Source organism: Armigeres subalbatus, unplaced genomic scaffold (genome assembly GCF_024139115.2).
Source record: "Armigeres subalbatus isolate Guangzhou_Male unplaced genomic scaffold, GZ_Asu_2 Contig623, whole genome shotgun sequence".
Lineage (NCBI taxonomy): Eukaryota > Metazoa > Arthropoda > Insecta > Diptera > Culicidae > Armigeres > Armigeres subalbatus.
Window position 1 is genome coordinate 259,398 of NW_026943395.1, and position 18,069 is coordinate 277,466.

Consider the following 18,069-nt stretch of genomic DNA (forward strand, 5'->3'; position numbering starts at 1 on the left):
TACGGTCGTCAAATTTGTCTCTCACTTCGATTTTTGGAAAGCAGTTTTCGACAGTTTTTGGACGTGAAGTGAATTAATCGGTAGTCAAGATTGAATAAAAAGGTGAAACTCAGTTAGTGAATATGTTTTAGGAGTGATTAAATCAAAGAAACAGTGGGAAAAGATCAAGTGAAAAATCAAGTGCGTGTGTATGTGTTTGCTCCGAACATTCGGAGTTAGTATGCGTTCGATAAAATTGCGAATGTCGGTCTAGGAAATAAGCAGTTTTCAGCGTTTTTCCAGCAATTCCTCAGTAATTGTTAGTTTGGATGAGTGAAAAATTAATATGAAAATGTAATGAATATGCTATGATTGAGGTAAGTCGGCAAATAGCCCCAAAATATTGAATTTAGTTCAAAACTTTATTAGTATTAGTGCCGATTCGAATAAAATCATCGTCATCATCGGATTGATTACGGTTTATAGAGCCTTCAGGCTCTATAAACCGTAATCAAATTGATGATGAAGATGATTTTGTCCTCATTCGCACTAATACTAATGCAATTTTAGCAAAATTCAATATTTCACTGCTATTCACCAACTTACCTCTGTCAACGTATATTCATGGTATTTTCATATGAATTTTTCACTCACCTAGCTAATTAATTATCAATTAATTGACTGAAAAGCGCTTATAACTGCTTTTTTCCTAGACAAATTTTCGTATACTAATTATACACACACCAACTCCGAACGATCGAGACACACACATACACATGCACTCAGTTTTTCACTTCAAGACAAAATTTTCAAAACGACTTATCTGCTTTTGTAAACAAAGATTCAAACGACGATTTGACGAATCTGATAGCTCTCCCACGCAAACCAACACCATCAATAGGTAGGCGAAGGACTCCGCTACTTGTTGATGGTGTTGGTTTGCGTGGGAGAGCTATCAGATTCGTCAAATCGTCGTTTGAATCTTTGTTTACAAAAGCAGATAAGTCGTTTTGAAAATTTTGTCTTGACTTGTTCTTTTCTCGCCGTTTTCTTGATTTTATCACAACTAAACATAATTCACTACCTAACTTTCACTTTTGTCTTTGATGTTGAACACCAATTTCTTCACTTCATGTCGAAAAAGCAACGAAAACTGCTTTAAAAAATTTGAAGTGAGAGACAAATTTGACGGCCGTATTGTGAATGTGAAATAGTGCGCTCAAAATCTCGGCAAAGCAACTTAGAAATATCAAAACAATACATCGAATATGCTAGTCGACACGCAAACAACTTTATGCATATACAAGAAAAGAATCATCATTCCATCGTTGCCAGATTTGTTTGATCAAATAATTATTGCGGTTTGTTTGCGAATTAATCAAATCAACCAGAAAAAAAAGAAAAGATTATGCAAGCTTCTGTTGGCAGGGTGGAGAATGGTTGACATTTAATTTTACCGTACCATTCATCCTACCATGCAGTAAAAAAAAAACAAAACTACGGCAGCCGCAGAAGCAGCCACGACCAAGCAGACGACAGCACATACACGGATAAAAATAAAAAAGCTAAATAGATTAAATTTTAAGCTAAAACCATATTCGGTCTATCCACTCATAACGGTGCTTAAAATAATTATAGGCTGTGGATGATTAATTCAAATTTAATCATTGAAAATGATTAATCGATATTTATTCTTATATGAAGATTTAATGTGCTTTATTCTGCAAAGCGTTTTTCTACGGATCAAAATAAAAACAATTTGGATTTTCAATCATCATGGCATCATAAAAAAACTAGGAAGTAATTTATTTAATGATTTTTTTATTAAAACATTTGGATATTCAAATTAATAATGCACACTTGGTGGAATGGGCAGCGTGGTAGTAGTGTAGTAGTCTCTCCTCATAACATTTATCACTCGTGCTCTGATACGTCTTCGATGATCCACTCAAATCGTTCCGCTCCCGAAGTGCTGTTGCCGGTGACATTGCAGCTCCTGCAGGACCGATGAGAAAGCAGTCGTCGTTCATTATCGCTTAAACGGATTTAGTACCAACTCAACTAAAATAGGTATCACGAATTTCAACCTGTGGAAGAGGTAAAATAAAAAAATATTAGTTGTATCGGAAAAAAATCCACTAGAGTACATTACAGAACACGGCTACCATCGTCATTCTGTGCGTTCCGTTCGTTCATTCGATTACGCCGATCAGCTCCTTCAAAGTCCATGGCATTTAAATCACCCACAAATTTGTCTGTTTTAAGGCCATGAAAGATCATCACAAAAACTTTTTTATTTTACTTTTATTGCCAATGAAACGCAAAAAATACTAAGCGATGGCTGCTCGCAAAACTTAAGACAATAAATGCATGAATAGTTTTGTCAAGTCCCGAAGAGTAGTAATGCGGACTTGATAATCAACCCTGCCATTATATTTCAGAAAAGCATTTCAACGCTTAAATTAAATCTAATTTTTAATCTTTGGGGAGAATAAAAATTGAAAAATATTAGAAATGAATAAATAATAAACTAATTAGCTTTTTCATGTTTCTCCGTGTACTCTTTTACTATTTTCTCCCCCCACAATCAATGTTTTCGTAGAATAATTTCTCAACGTATAGCCGGTTTTGGTGGCAAATATACATTTCATTATTCCTTACTCATTTTACAGATTAGAACTAATAAATCAGTATCTGTGGCTAGCACTCTTTCAAGGCTGTGTGCCACAGCCTAATTCAACTCGATTCTGTTCTATTTGCACTGCGCACAAGAAAGTGTGGATGGATGGCACGAGACTCACGCAGCAGCAAACAAACAGTCTGCGGATGAAGAATAAAAAAGACTTAATTTCGTCTTACATTTATTTGGGAAACTGTCTCAGTGTGCTCGACTGCTCAGTGCACGAAATTTTACCGGATGAAATGTAAATATTCGGAGAATCAAAGTGTTTTACTGTACTTTCCCCAACAATGTATGTTGAAAGCCCAGTGGTGTACGAAAAAATTTAAAATAAGTTTCCATATAATAAATATTTCCTAAATGCTCAAAAATAAATATTTTGTTGCATCTGGCAACATTATGTAGCAGCTGACAAGCTTTTACCACCTCAAATTTTCGTCACTTTTTCGTACAAGTTGCCTCACGAATACTAACAAGCAATAACGTCATTAATTTTCAAAACAGTTACGGAGTCTTGAGCCTTAAGCCTCACTACTCCCCCTGCTCATTTAAAGCCCACTTGGAGGTTTATTTAGACTACCAGCATATTTGCTAAACAGGAAGAATAACAAATCGCGCGCCCATCACCAGTGCCACCGGTCATCTGGAGGGCTTCACGCGCTGATATTCCTACATATACTACCCTACTGCTATTTTGCCATGGCACGATTGTTTATATTTTGCTGCATCACCGCCACCAGCCAGTCGTACCTCACTACACTCGAATAGCCGACCATGCAACAGATGATATTTTGAGGTAGGTTATTTTCATCAGTGGAATTTAATGCACTACTGCAGTCGTTCTTGATGTTTTGAAATTTATTCAAACAGTTTGCAAAAATACTGACTTCGAGTAATCTTTTTCTTTTTTGCCTTTCGCGTACTATGCAATACTATGACTTGATCCCATTCAGATGCAATTTTCAAATGCTGTCCTGTTGGTTATTTTTTTAATCCGGACACAATCACAAACTTTATAAGTATACGATAGCAAGTATGACGTTCAGAATAGAATATAATTCCGTATAGTTTTGTAGCTACGTGCTTAATAAGTGCTAAGTTAATTTAAGAATAAGCCTTTATGCTTAAATTCGTACTTCAAATATGGGTCACTTTGTAACAATAATAAGTCACTCCATTTTGTTTACAACTTAATAAGTCACTCCATTTTAAATACAACACTGCTTCCCAGGCGGGCCCTGTCGCGCTCGGTTCCGCCCACAAGCATGTACTTTGTCTTTGACGCATTCACCACCAGTCCAACTTTTGTTGCTTCACGTTTCAGGCGGGTGTACAGTTCTGCCACCTTTGCAAATGTTCGGCCGACAATGTCCATGTCATCCGCGAAACAAATAAATTGACTGGATCTGTTGAAAATCGTACCCCGGCTGTTACACCCGGCTCTCCGCATGACACCTTCTAGCGCAATGTTGAACAACAGGCACGAAAGTCCATCACCTTGTCTTAGTCCCCGGCGCGATTCGAACGAACTGGAGTGTTCGCCCGAAATCTTCACACAGTTTTGCACACCATCCACCGTTGCTTTGATCAGTCTGGTAAGCTTCCCAGGGAAGCTGTTCTCGTCCATAGTTTTCCATAGCTCTACGCGGTCTATACTGTCGTATGCCGCCTTAAAATCAACGAACAGATGATGCGTTGGGACCTGGTATTCACGGCATTTTTGAAGGATTTGCCGTACAGTAAAGATCTGGTCCGTTGTCGAGCGGCCGTCAACGAAGCCGGCTTGATAACTTCCCACGAACTCATTCACTAATGGTGCGATATCACTTTGTAGACGGCATTAAGGATGGTGATCGCTCGAAAGTTCTCACACTCCAGTTTGTCGCCTTTCTTGTAGATGGGGCATATAACCCCTTCCTTCCACTCCTCCGGTAGCTGTTCAGTTTCCCAGATTCTGACTATCAATTTCTGCAGGCAAGTGGCTAGCTTTTCCGGGCCAATCTTGATGAGCTCAGCTCCGATACCATCCTTGCCAGCTGATTTATTGGTCTTTAGCTGTTGGATGGCATCCTTAACTTCCCCCAAGGTGGGGGCTGGTTGGCTTCCATCGTCCGCTGAACTGACGTAGTCATCTCCTCCACTGCCTTGACTTTCACTGCCTGTACTCTCAGCGCCATTCAAATGTTCCTCGTAGTGCTGCTTCCACCTTTCAATCACCACACGTTCGTCCGTCAAGATGCTCCCATCCTTATCCCGGCACATTTCGGCTCGCGACACGAAGCCTTTGCGGGATGCGTTGAGCTTCTGATAGAACTTGCGTGTTTCTTGAGAACGGCACAGCTGTTCCATCTCCTCGCACTCCGCTTCTTCCAGGCGGCGTTTCTTCTCCTGAAAAAGGCGGGTCTGCTGTCTCCGCTTCCGGCTATAACGTTCCACGTTCTGCCGGGTACCTTGCTGCAGCGCGACCGCCCGCGCTGCGTCCTTCTCCTCCAGAATCTGTCTGCACTCTTCGTCGAACCAATCGTTCCGTCGACTTCGTCCCACATACCCGACGTTGTTCTCCGCTGCGTCGTTAATGGCTGCTTTGACTGTATTCCAGCAGTCCTCAAGAGGGGCCCCATCGAGCTCACCCTCTTCCGGCAACGCTGCCTCGAGATGCTGCGCGTATGCAGTGGCGACATCAGGTTGCTTTAGTCGCTCTAGGTTGTACCGCGGCGGTCGTCGGTACCGAACATTGTTGATGACGGATAGTTTTGGGCGCAGTTTAACCATCACCAGATAGTGGTCAGAGTCGATGTTAGCGCCACGATATGTCCTGACGTCGATAATGTCGGAGAAGTACCGTCCATCAATCAGAACGTGGTCGATTTGTGATTCTGTCTGCGGTGGTGATCTCCAGGTGTACCGATACGGAAGGCTGTGTTGGAAGTAGGTGCTGCGCATGGCCATATTCTTGGAGGCAGTGGAATCAATTAGTCGTAGGCCGTTTTCGTTCGTCAGCCGGTGAGCGCTGAACTTTCCAATAGTCGGTCTAAACTCCTCCTCTTGGCCAACCTGAGCGTTCAAATCTCCTATGATGATTTTGACGTCGTGGCTTGGGCAGCTGTCGTACTCACGTTGTTCCAGCTGCGCGTAGTATGCGTCCTTACCATCATCAGTGCTTCCGGAGTGTGGGCTATGGACGTTGATTATGCTGAAGTTGAACAACCGGCCTTAGATCCTTAACCTGCACATTCTCTCGTTGATCGGCCACCACCCGATCACGCGCCTTTGCATATCGCCCATCACTATAGCTGTTGAAATATATATATAGCTATATATATATATATATATATATATAGCTATATATATATATATAGCTATATATATATATATATAGCTATATATGTTGAAAGCTGTTCCCAGCTCGTGTGTGTTGCCGCAGCTCTGGTAGATGGTATGATTACCTCTAAACGTTCGCACCATTGATCCCTTCCAACAAACCTCCTGCAGCGCTACGATGCCGAATACACGGTCCTTAAGCACATCGGCGAGTATGCGTGTGCTCCCGATGAAGTTGAGAGATTTGCAGTTCCACGAACCGAGTTTCCAATCGCTAGTCCCTTTTCGTCGCAGTGGTCTTCGCCGATGTTTCCGGTCCATACTCTCTTGTTGATTGTTCGTTGCTTATGTTTTTTTTGGCTGGCTTGCAGGGCCTGACACCAAACCCCCTAAATTTCCGGAGGACCATGGTGCACAGTTTCACTTAGAGTCCCTCGCTGGCACTCGGACGATGATCAGCCGCCTCTAACATGAAGAACAGACGCTGTTGTGAGCCGATCCTGACATGGAGAACAGACGCTCAATGAGATTTGCACCTCGGGAGAGGAGGGAGAGGAGAGGTTGGTTACCCGATCTTCCCTAAGGTTGCTCGTATCCCGGCCAGCACCGCGGGGGGTAGGGATAGGAGTTGCTGGATAAGAGGCTAAGGACCGCGAGATGGAGTCTATTTTATTCCTTGAGGTACGCGAAGTACCAAAGGTACGCTTTACCCAGCATTTGCCGTGCCATAATTGCCCCATGTTACCTTGGATAAAAAATCTCAAACTCGAGTCAATCTCACTGAAAAAATGATGTTGATGTTTGATGATCATAGAGACTGAAAACCGTTGCCGGTGTTGAACTTAGTCTGTAGATTAAAAAAACACCTTAATAAAGACTAAAAAAAACTGAAAACCGTTTGTATAAGTAGTGATTCGTTTTATGTCCTGGAAAAGTGCTGCCTACGCTAATAACATCCCAAAAATATGTGTTGAATTTTAAGATCCAATCGACTCTGAAATTAGTGGGACAAATTGACTCGAGTTTGGATTTTTTCATCAGAGGTAACGTGGGAAAATTATGCGTAGAACGGCAGTTCAGTCCATTATTTATTAAATGGCGTAATCTTAAAATTACACGTCATTTTTTGTAATGATATATCATTCACGCAATTCGCAAATATTCTCTGATATGTGCACTACCATCGGGTCTCCAATAGCCTTGCAAGCAAAGGCGTAGCAAATCCGAAGATAAGGAGTTCGAGAAGAAAATGTGCACAATCATAAACTGCATAAACTGAAAATAGATGTGTCCAACTTTTTGACATCAGATTTAAATAATGCCTTATTGATTAATTACCTTAAATTGGGGTTAGATGGAGCATGTTGTAAATCTGCAGTCAACGATCAGAATATGTCTATTGTCTATCTGAATGCATCTTGAATATTGATATCAGTAAAGATCATTTTAAATACGGTTGCCGAAATAGAATAATTTCTCAATCAAATTAACTATTTCCAATGGCAAATGAATTCCCACCAGCAATATTTATTATCAACCTGTCAACCCATCATAGTTTTACCTGCTTAAATTGCTTGAAATTTGATTTATTTGAAATAATATGATTTGATCAGCGTTCCATAATTTTGACCACGACAATATTTTCCCACAGTTATGGAAAAGTTCAGTCTTTCATTTATAAATAGCTCCTTAATCATTTTTTTTTGTATCGACATTCAGTATCAAAAACAATTAATTGCATCAATTGCTTTGGCAGTATTTGTAGTAACTAAAATTTACCTAAAAACGGCATTTTTACATTTACATTCTCCGCCATTTTGATCACAAAGAGTTTCATAATGCGGTTATTTGTCATCGCTTGAAGGTTCAAATAATTTTCTCACAATCAATACCAGTTTAGATTCACGAATAGAAAAAGTTGTTGACATTGACACGAAAGTAATGCACATAAATGGAATGCCAAAAATAGCGTGAATTTGAACGATATTATCGCCTGAATGTATGCAATTCATATATTTTATACGAACAAGTGTCATAATGCTAGGTAAATTGCATAGGTCTCGTGTCCGAGAGGACTACCGGTCTAACGAGCTCTTCCACAAAATAATCGTATTTGAAGTTTTCTTCAAATATTCGATTACTCATATGATACGAGACTTTAAATTCGATATTAATTAGGCCGATACAAATATTAAAAAACTATTTTGTTGCCTCCCCCCCTCCGATTTTTTGCCAAACAATAATATTTCAAGGGAGCAACGAAATACAATTCGAATAATTTTGAGGAATCAAAACATTCTTTAACAAATCCGAGAAGTTTTTGATTTTTTTTTTTCATTTTAATATTTTTTTTTTTCATTATCCCCCCCCCCTTGACCTTTTAGAGACCAGTAGGACAACATGTTAATTAACTATTTGTAACGGCCCTAGCGGTAACAATACTTTTATACGATGTATTTAATTCTAGCAGATCCGACGAATTTCGTCTATCTTTAAAACCCGAATTTTGACATCTGATTTAATTCTTGTTCATATTATGACCCATTCATATTGAACCGGATAGAATTGTAGTTCATCAGTCTTATTTTAATGCAGCGCGTATCAATCTTGTTCCGAATCGAACGATTCGACTCTTGACGTGTCTTGCGTAGGTACATCGAGCACCCTTATCTACGAATGCTGCTTTCAAGAGTAAACTGTTTGCAATGGGATTGATTAATGACATTGCAATTTTCAATTTTCTTAAAAATGCTTCAGTACGACCTGGCGACTTTCCATCACCACAGCTCAATTATCTATCATACCGTACAGGATCATTCCACTTAAGTCAATCGGCTTAACCCTTTGAGGCCTTGGTGGGTTATATCGCGTTATATTACAAAGAGAGGTATTTTTGCATCAAATTTAACACACGTAGTCTCTATTAGCAACCCTATAACCAGAGACCGGCGGAGTGAAAAACTGTCGAAATGGCAACGTATGAAAAGGTGTGATATCGTGGAAATAATACTGGCATCACTTGAACTTTTTGCTGGACTCTTATGAGTGAAAAAAGTAAACAAGTCGATTTGGAACCGCTTTTGACGGTTTGATTGGAAACAAGATGGCGTCTTTGCCGATCTCTTATTCTAGTATTTCTAGTCTCTATAGGTCATTGCGCGCGGCAAACCTAACCTCACTATTTTGACAGGTACTGGTCCTGTTGTTTACGTTTCGGACTTAGAATTTTTTTGATCAAATTAAATCTGCATATTTCACGATGTTGAAGACATTCCGTACATTCCGCATTGAAATATTGGTAATTATCGATAAGTTTAGGTAATTATCGATCAGAAAATCCAAAGAATGATAGAAGTATCTGAAAATTAAAATAAAGTCGTCTGTAAACAACAGGACCAGTACCTGTCAAAAGTCGTGCGTGACGTCACTGTGCAATGGAGTATAGCACAAGACCGGGAATACAGAGGAGATGGATGAGATAGTGTGAAGAAGAAAGAGATAATGTATGTGACAACTGCAGACCCGAAGTTCATATTACCAGGTTATTCTGGAATCATAATATTTGCTAACAAAATAATTGAGTAATTCCCTGTGCAACATTCAGACGATTCAATGAATATGATTCAAAACTCGATTCACCTAAAACGACAAAAGCAGCAGCGGTTACAACTATGGAGCTTAAGTTCTGAACACTAGGGCAGTTTGGACGGCCCTGAACATCTTAAACATGAGAAAACTTAACAACTGCATAAATATTCGGTCCGAAATAAATATTAAAGTCTCCGAAGGGTTAACGCAGCGGGTATAGCCTCCCATAACAATATAAGTGATTATCAATCGACTGACGACGATTAAATAACATAAATCTATGTCAATGGACGTGTTTACAACCAGCACCATGGCAGCCTGCAAACAGTTGCATCATCCTTTTCCGATCTTCGGCTTTGTTTTCTGCGTGAGAGAAACACAGCAGCGGTAAAACGTTGTTTATTTTCATGATTGTTCTATTCTGGACAAGGATGTTGGGCTAGCTTGCTATTTTCTGTTCTATTCCCATGAAGTAATGGAGATAATTTGTAATCAAGGTGTCTGCTATGTTTTGCAAAACAAAAGCTTTGATTCTTTATTGGCTAAAAACAATCATTATTTTAATTTATATTGGGACGATATTGAGGTCACGCCAACCTTTCTTATCAGTTGACAACAGTGAGGATTATATTGCGAGGGTGCTGATCTAAATCAACATCACGAAAATACAGGTGATGTACTATCGATGACAGATAGGATTATTTTGTTTTGAGCAAAAAGGCATTCGTATCGTACTGGAGATAGGGGTCAGGCAGCAAACGTTAACATAAGTGACATGATCATCGAGGTGGACTGTACGTCAAACATTTTGAACAAGTCACGTTGTGTTACAGGAAATTGCAAGCTTATTGTAGATTAGATCTAGGATATTGTCGTCTCACAATTATGGGTTCTAAAGACACAGTTATTATTTTAAAGATGTAAAAATATCACTGCAATACAATGATAGCATAGGAATACATTACTTATATGCTTTTCATAATGACTTCTTATCCGAAAAATATCTTTTCAACCAGAACTAGGATCCAGGGACCTCTGGCTTGGAAATACCTACCATGTTTTTGTCGAGAATAATAATAAAAAAAAAACTGAGTGCGCGTTTCTCGTGTTTTATACTGGAGGCAGAACGATCGCGCGACTATAGAATTGCTTCTGCTTTTGACGATTACTTAACTTAACATCGTAAATCCAGACACATCGATACCTACTCATTAACAAATATTCCTTCCTGTGATTTTTATGGAAACGCAGAGATAAAACGTTTTTTCTTTTGCTTAACTGACGGACTTTGTGTTTATCGAGTTACTGAAGCTTACGCAGTGAGAATGATTGACCAGCCCCAGTCCAGTCGTTCAGTTTATTCATTGTGCAATTTCACTGACTCTGGTCAATCACGAAGTTGCAACCATAGATGTTACAGTCAGTCAAAGTTAACCCTTAAATGCGCAATGTGGTTTTAAAACAACAAACCGAAAATACCGTTAATGTTAATGATTTTAACGGTTGTTTACGTTAAAAATATTTACGACGATTCCTTTGGATCTTGTCATAGTTCGCTATGTATTCTAATTCCGGTAAATCGAAAATTACTGATCCATAATTGCTACTCTTATATCCATAATTTTCGGAATGGGGAATCGAATCGAAATGCACCGATTAGGAAAAATGAGACACTGAATTGCTTTAAATAATAACATAAATTTTGTTTTGAAATCGACTATTTCGGCAAATTTTAAAGTAAGGTAAGGTACACCGGGGCAAGTTGAAACGGTTTTTTCAAAGTTGAAATTCGAAGTGCTGTAAAAAAATCACCCTTTGATATATTTTGAATCCGTTTGCGGTGTTTGCTAGCTCGGGCCAAATATTATACATAAAAAATTAGCAACCTTAACAAACTTTTTTATAAATATTTTTAATATTTAAATTATTTTTTTATATGCATCGTTTCAACTTACCCCGCGAATCGGGGCAAGTTGAAACACTGCGTTATACTCAGACGTAAGCTAATTTTGCCGTATTAATAACAAAATGTATGTACTCAGTGAGACTCAAGAAGCACGAGGTTGGAAAGGTGACTATAATACTGCCAGGATTCGCATAAGAGTCCCATGTAAGTTTTTGACGATTTTGATTTTCTTTCAGTAATTAGCTTAAAATTGTCTTCTGTTTAAGAAAAACTGATAAAATAGTAGGCTTTGTTCTAGAAATTTTAATACAAATTCCACTTTTGTTGTCTCATCTTGATATTTACTCTCATAAAAATCAGATTCCAGATTTTGATAGGTACTCTTTTACACAAGAAATAAACTTAAGTATGGTCTATTTAATTGTGGGACAATTAACACGGATAAATACGGATAAAGAATATTATGTCAATTTTTTGGAAAGATACCAATTTTTTTTTCAATTTATTAGATTTTTTTGTATTTCTCAATGTAAAACAAGTTTGATAAATTCAACAGCAAATTACTCAAGTCAACGAAACTGACATGGGACTCTTATGCGAATAAGGCAGTGTACAACAAAGTCACAAGCGTATTTTCAGAGACCAAATTCTGGAGAACGCACTGCGTTGAAAATTTATCAAATTGATTTCCTCCTACTGTGACCACTCAGATTACTATTCAGCATGCTTCATTATTTGGTTCACTTGTATATTGCGCAGTTGATTAATTCGGCTGTATCTTCATCACTAATTACATCAATTAACCAGCCATCACATCTCTCATAAACTCTTCGATTAGAGAAATAAACAGCTACGTAGTGAAAAATGTAGTTAACGAAATGTTCACATACTCTATGTTTTATTTTTCTGAGAGTCAGTGCTCAGTAGATTAAGAATCACAAAACTGCAGTTTAAACATGACCCCTTTTCATTCTAGTGGAGATTGTAGGAGGGTTGCATTCAGGACGGAATGGGCGGAAATTTATTAAATTTGGGTTCAGAAGTTTGCGTGTTTTATGTTTTTTGAATGTATGTATTAACGGACCATGATGAATTCTGAAAAAAAATACTTTTAATTGCGAGGGTGACGTTTTGAATCGTTTGTTTCAACTTGCCCCGCACTACGCATTTCTATTTGCCCCGATGAGTTGAACATGCAGAGCAATATCAAACAACCAAAATACAAAAATTAAAACGGGTCTTTCATCGATTTTTCATAATCATTATGCTTATTCAACATTGAATGATTACCTACCGTGAAAATTTGATGAAAAAACTCTTCCAAACATCGATTTGAGACCTGTTTCATTGACACGTCAAATAGTTGGTTTGTATTTTGCAAAGGGCGAAAAATAAACAATGGCAGGGATTGCTTTTGAAAGCTGCAATCTTTCGGGAATGGCAGTCAGAAGGAGTGTTTAGGCGAGTAGTTTGTTGAAAAAAATAAACCAGTGCATTCGGTCGTTTCCTATCTGAATTACAGCTTCCGTTTCAACTTACCCCGCATTTCAACTTGCCCCGGTGTACCTTACATATATCTTCAATAATTAAGACTTTCCTTTACTTAACTTTTGGACGAAAATTTTTAAAAATTAGGAAAACAGGTTGTTTTTGCAAATATATGGCTTTTGAAGGCACCTGATGAATTATTGATAAAAGCGTCAAAAATTCAAAGTTTTGATTTAACAAGAGGGCATTATTGGCCATATTTTCCTATATACAGTTCTGATGTGCCATAAGGCACGCTATATAAATCTTCTCGGACGGCGTCATCAGCTTGTGTGTAAACGCATCATTTACGCGGAGCAAAATACACTGTCGGCGGCCTTATAACTACTTTGTATCATTCTTGTCCGACTTGCAGCGTCTTGCACGTACTCGTCCTATGCATTGTATAATCAGGGTGTCTAATCATGAACTACTGTACACAAACAGTATGACTGTTTACGGTTAGTGCGTAGAATATTTTTACGATTTTCCAATGACAGCGTCCATAGTTCAACTACTGTTTATTTGCCTTTGCAGATAACGTACAGTAGTTGGTGCACTGCTGGAAGAACAAATTGCGGGCTCAAAGCTCTCGGATGTTTTGATAGATTCGAAAATCGTCATCATTTATAAATACGGATGGTGGCAGGTTTGAAATTAATTTTTTATTTGAATTAAAGCTTTCTTAATGCTATGTGTTGTTTGGTTAAGGTAATGTACTTAGGCTCATCTTCCTGTTTTCGATGGGGATGATATGAGTAACAAATAGAATACCCAAGTAACATTTTTGGTTTTATAACGGTCTTCAAAACCATAATTTGCTCTTCATGGCTTCCATAAAACCAAAATGTTACTGGGGTCTGGTTCTTTCTAAAATTACGTAACGCTAAATTTGGTGATTTTGGACCCCACCCTCCCCCTCGTAACACTTTTTGTATGAAAAGTTTAATTTTTATTGTATGGATCGTAACACTCGGCGTTACAGCGTTACGTAATTTGTAAAGGCCCCATATACACTCAGGTTTTTTTTTGCGTTTGGAATTCATTAATTGTTTGGTTAACTTCTCCGGAGATGCAAATCTGATCGAACGTCTGTTCCCCATATTAGGGGCAGCTGATCATCGTCCGAGTGCCAACGAGAACCTCTAAGCAAAACTGAGCACTTCCCGTAACACGATAGATCACTTTGACGTAGTGTGCTACGGTGTAAGATCTACCAAACAGAGCCCTAGCTTATTCCATTTTTCTAGCTAAGGCAATAAGTTGTGGTAATTAAGGATTCGTCGTATTTAGTCCCCGCCACCAACAGCAGTCTCAGAAATAAAACATAATTAATGTTAAGTTGCAGACAGTTGAGAGACACGAATTCCTCTTGGTTGAGGTTAAACTGTATGCAGCGGAAACAATTAGTTAAAAAAAACCTCAGTACCCGGTCCTAGGCTGTACTGACTGCTGGAAAAATTGATTTATTTATTTATTATCAGACTAAGGCCGGAGTGGCGTGTGCTGCACATAAAAGTCTTCTCCATTCAGCTCGGTCCATGGCTGCACTTCGCCAACCACGCAGTCTGCGGAGGGTTCGCAAATCGTCCTCCACCTGATCGATCCACCTTGCCCGCTGTTCACCTCGCCTTCTTGTTCCCGTCGGATCGTTGTCGAGAACCATTTTCACCGGATTACTGTCCACATTCTGGCTACGTGCCCGACCTACCGCAGTCTTCCGATTTTCGCGGTGTGAACGATGGATGGTTCTCCCAACAGCTGATGCAACTCGTGGTTCATTCGCATCCTCCACGTACCGTCCGCCATCTGCACCCCACCATAGATGGTACGCAGCACTTTCCTTTCGAAAACTCCCAGTGCGCGTTGGTCCTCCACGAGCATCGTCCAGGTCTCGTGTCTGTAGAGAACTACCGGTCTAATAAGCGTTTTGTAGATAGTCAGTTTGGTACGGCGGTGAACTCTATTCGATCGGAGAGTTTTGCGGAGCCCAAAGTAAGTATGATTTCCTGCCATGATGCGTCTCCGAATTTCTCTGCTGGTATCGTTATCGGCGGTCACCAGTGAGCCCAAGTATACGAATTCTTCAACCACCTCGATTTCGTCACCACCGATAGAAACTCGTGGTGAGTGGCTTACATTGACCTCTCTTGAGCCTCTTCCTATCATGTACTTCGTCTTCGACGTGATGATGACTAGTCCAATCCGTTCAGCTTCGCTTTTCAGTCTGATGTAGGCTTCTTCCATCCTCTCAAAGTTACGTACCATGATATCCATGTCGTCGGCGAAACCAAATAATACTTCGTGAAAATCGTACCACTCGTGTCAATCCCCGCCATTCGTATTACTCACTTCAAAGCGATGTTGAAGAGCAGACACGACCGCCTTTCGAAAGGACTCGAGAATGCCCCTGAAACTCGAACTACGCACATCACTCGATCCATCGTCTCCTTGATCAACCGTATCAGTTTATCCGGAAATCCGTTTTCGTGCATTAGCTGCCATAGCTGGTCCCGATCGATTGTATAATATGCGGCTTTGAAGTCGATAAATGATGAATGAAGATGATGTGTGGGCACGTTGTATTCGCGGCATTTCTGCAATACCTGACGTATGGCGAACACCTGGTCTGTGGTAGAGCGTTCACCCATAAATCCCGCCTGGTACTGCCCCACGAACTCTCTTGCAATTGGTGTAAGTCGGCGGCATAAAATTTGGGAGAGTGCCTTGTAGGCGGCGTTCAGCAATGTGATTGCGCGGTAGTTGCTACAATCCAGCTTATCGCCCTTTTTGTACACCGTCGAGAGTTTTGAGCGCAGACTTACTGCAACTAGGTGGTGGTCAGATTCAACGACGTCGAAGTTGCGGGGATGTAATTCATCGTAAATTATCCTGTCGCAACCTGCGACTTGCAATTCCAAATTATGCAGTATGAAGCATAAAACATAGCCTTAAAATATAGTATTTAGGTTTCGGTGTTGAATTTAATCTGTAGACTAGAAAACACCTTAATAAAGAATAAAACATATAATATTTAGGATATTACCTATTATAGATTTTATTTCCACTGTGAAGAGGGTATAACGGCCTCATTTTCCCTCTCTTTAAATCATAGAGCGTTAGCTTGCTTCGTCCCGAGCAGCAATAGCAGTGACGTCAACAGTTTACAACAAAAAATATTGTTTAGAAAAGGGGTCGATAGTGCCTTCCCAAGTAACAATCTCAATGCTTCGAAGATTTATGCTAGTTTTGTAGAGGTTTTATTACGGCATGTAGAAATGCTTAAAGTTTTATTTTGGTTTTATTCAGTTGTCATTTAATTAGATCCGCAAGAGTACTTGAGAACTACGTTTTGAATTCCAATATAAAACCACAGCTCTTTAGGTTTTATAATGCTCCTGTGTTCCTCCTCAGAGCTAAAACATGGAACTGACATAAAGCCAGCAGTTAAGTTATATGTTGGTTTTGATCAAGACTTATAAAAGCTGTCAAGCTTCGTAGAGTCCTGTAGAAGACCTGCATAGGAATACGAAGCTTGAAACTACTACTATGGATAGAAACTAAATTTTCAGCACAAATTGTTTGACCCACGGAAGTTTTTTCATTTCGCTTTCAGTCGAGAATGAAAAAAAAACATTAGCAGTTTTTTCTATGTCGTGAATTATGTTGGGAAACTGTTCCGATCTCCATCTCACACACTGCGAATACATTCATCTTATCGGGAAGTAAAGAAATACGGCACCAATTTCTTCGCTTCTTTTTGTCAACATGCGAACTCCTGCTGAAAAAAAATCACAAATCAAATACCTTTCCATTGCTTTGCTTTCAATGGGATGAACATCAGAGCCATGAGTTGAAATCCAGGAGCAGTTCCTTATATATTCAAGTCGTTGAAAAACTGTTCAAACAGCATTTGCTCATGAGGGGTATGAAAATATGTATTCAATCCATACATGCTTTGCCAATTTAACACGAGTAAAACACTTTTATGGTACAAAATATACCATGTAACAATTGCCACTATATGCTTTTTAATTGAAATACTTATTTTAAAAGTACTTGCATTCGATGCCGAGGGCAGAAAAAGTTTGTTTATGATTTTTTTTATCTGTCTACATTGTCATGTTGTCATTATATATAAAACTACCAAGCTTTAGGTTTGACCAAGATAAAACTTGCTAGTCGTAACATGGTCTTGAAAAAGGCCAAGATAAAACCTCTAGGTGTTTGAAATGCCCAGATAGGGCCAGTTCAGGAGTGATGGTTATTTAGAGGCATTTTTATGCAATCAAAGTTTTATTCGAAAAAATGTCGCCGATATGAAAAAAATAATGAATTTCATAATCGAAATATCATACAAATTTCTGTTTCACCTTTTAAACGGTAAAATTGGACATTCTAATATGTTTTAGGAACAACTCAACAAACAACGACAAGCTACAATTAAGCATCTAGGTTGAATTATTGTTTATTTGTGATCTTTGTAGCTGAATAAAATGGATGCTGAATAATTTGCTAGACAGATGCATTTAATCCAACTAATATTCGACATGCCCTATTTATTTGTTTACTACCTTTATTTGAAGTCGAACTTACGTTTTCGTTTTATCACATTTCAGCACATTGGGGAAGTTTAACAATGTACTGAACTAATGATTTTTAAAGTTCTCTGTTTGAGTTTGAATAGTAAGTTAATAAGCAGGCATTAGACATCCTTCTTAACCTTTGTCCTTCTTAACCATTGGATTTAAAATTTATCTGATCTATCGCACAGTGGGAAAAAACATGCTTTTTCAGTTTGAGAGAAAATCTGGGTTCTAGATCTGGGTAATTTGATTTATAGAAAAATAATGATTTATTTTCAAGACATGCTTTTTATTTTCATGATTTATTAAACTGTCGGAGATTATAACGAACAAAACTGCTGGAGCAATAAAAAAAATCATGCATTCATGCGGAACTAAATTTACTAAAAGCCGGACATAACGCCGTTGAATAACATCGAAAAATTATTGAATCTTTGATGTGTGGAATCCCAATATTATCGCATGGATGTTAATCTTTATTG

The 18,069-nt window shown here is 38.9% G+C and overlaps 1 protein-coding gene across 1 annotated transcript in view; it reads right to left on the bottom strand.

Moving 5' to 3' along the window:
* Positions 1-1,848: 1,848 nt before the first annotated feature.
* The window catches only part of LOC134204483 (lethal(2)neighbour of tid protein 2-like), a 46,764-nt gene continuing 30,543 nt past the window's right edge, over positions 1,849-18,069 (bottom strand). The window contains exon 3 of the mRNA XM_062679298.1: positions 1,849-2,066. Coding sequence (XP_062535282.1) covers positions 2,037-2,066 — 30 coding nt within the window. The 3' untranslated portion in view covers positions 1,849-2,036. The remainder of the gene's footprint in view (positions 2,067-18,069) is intronic.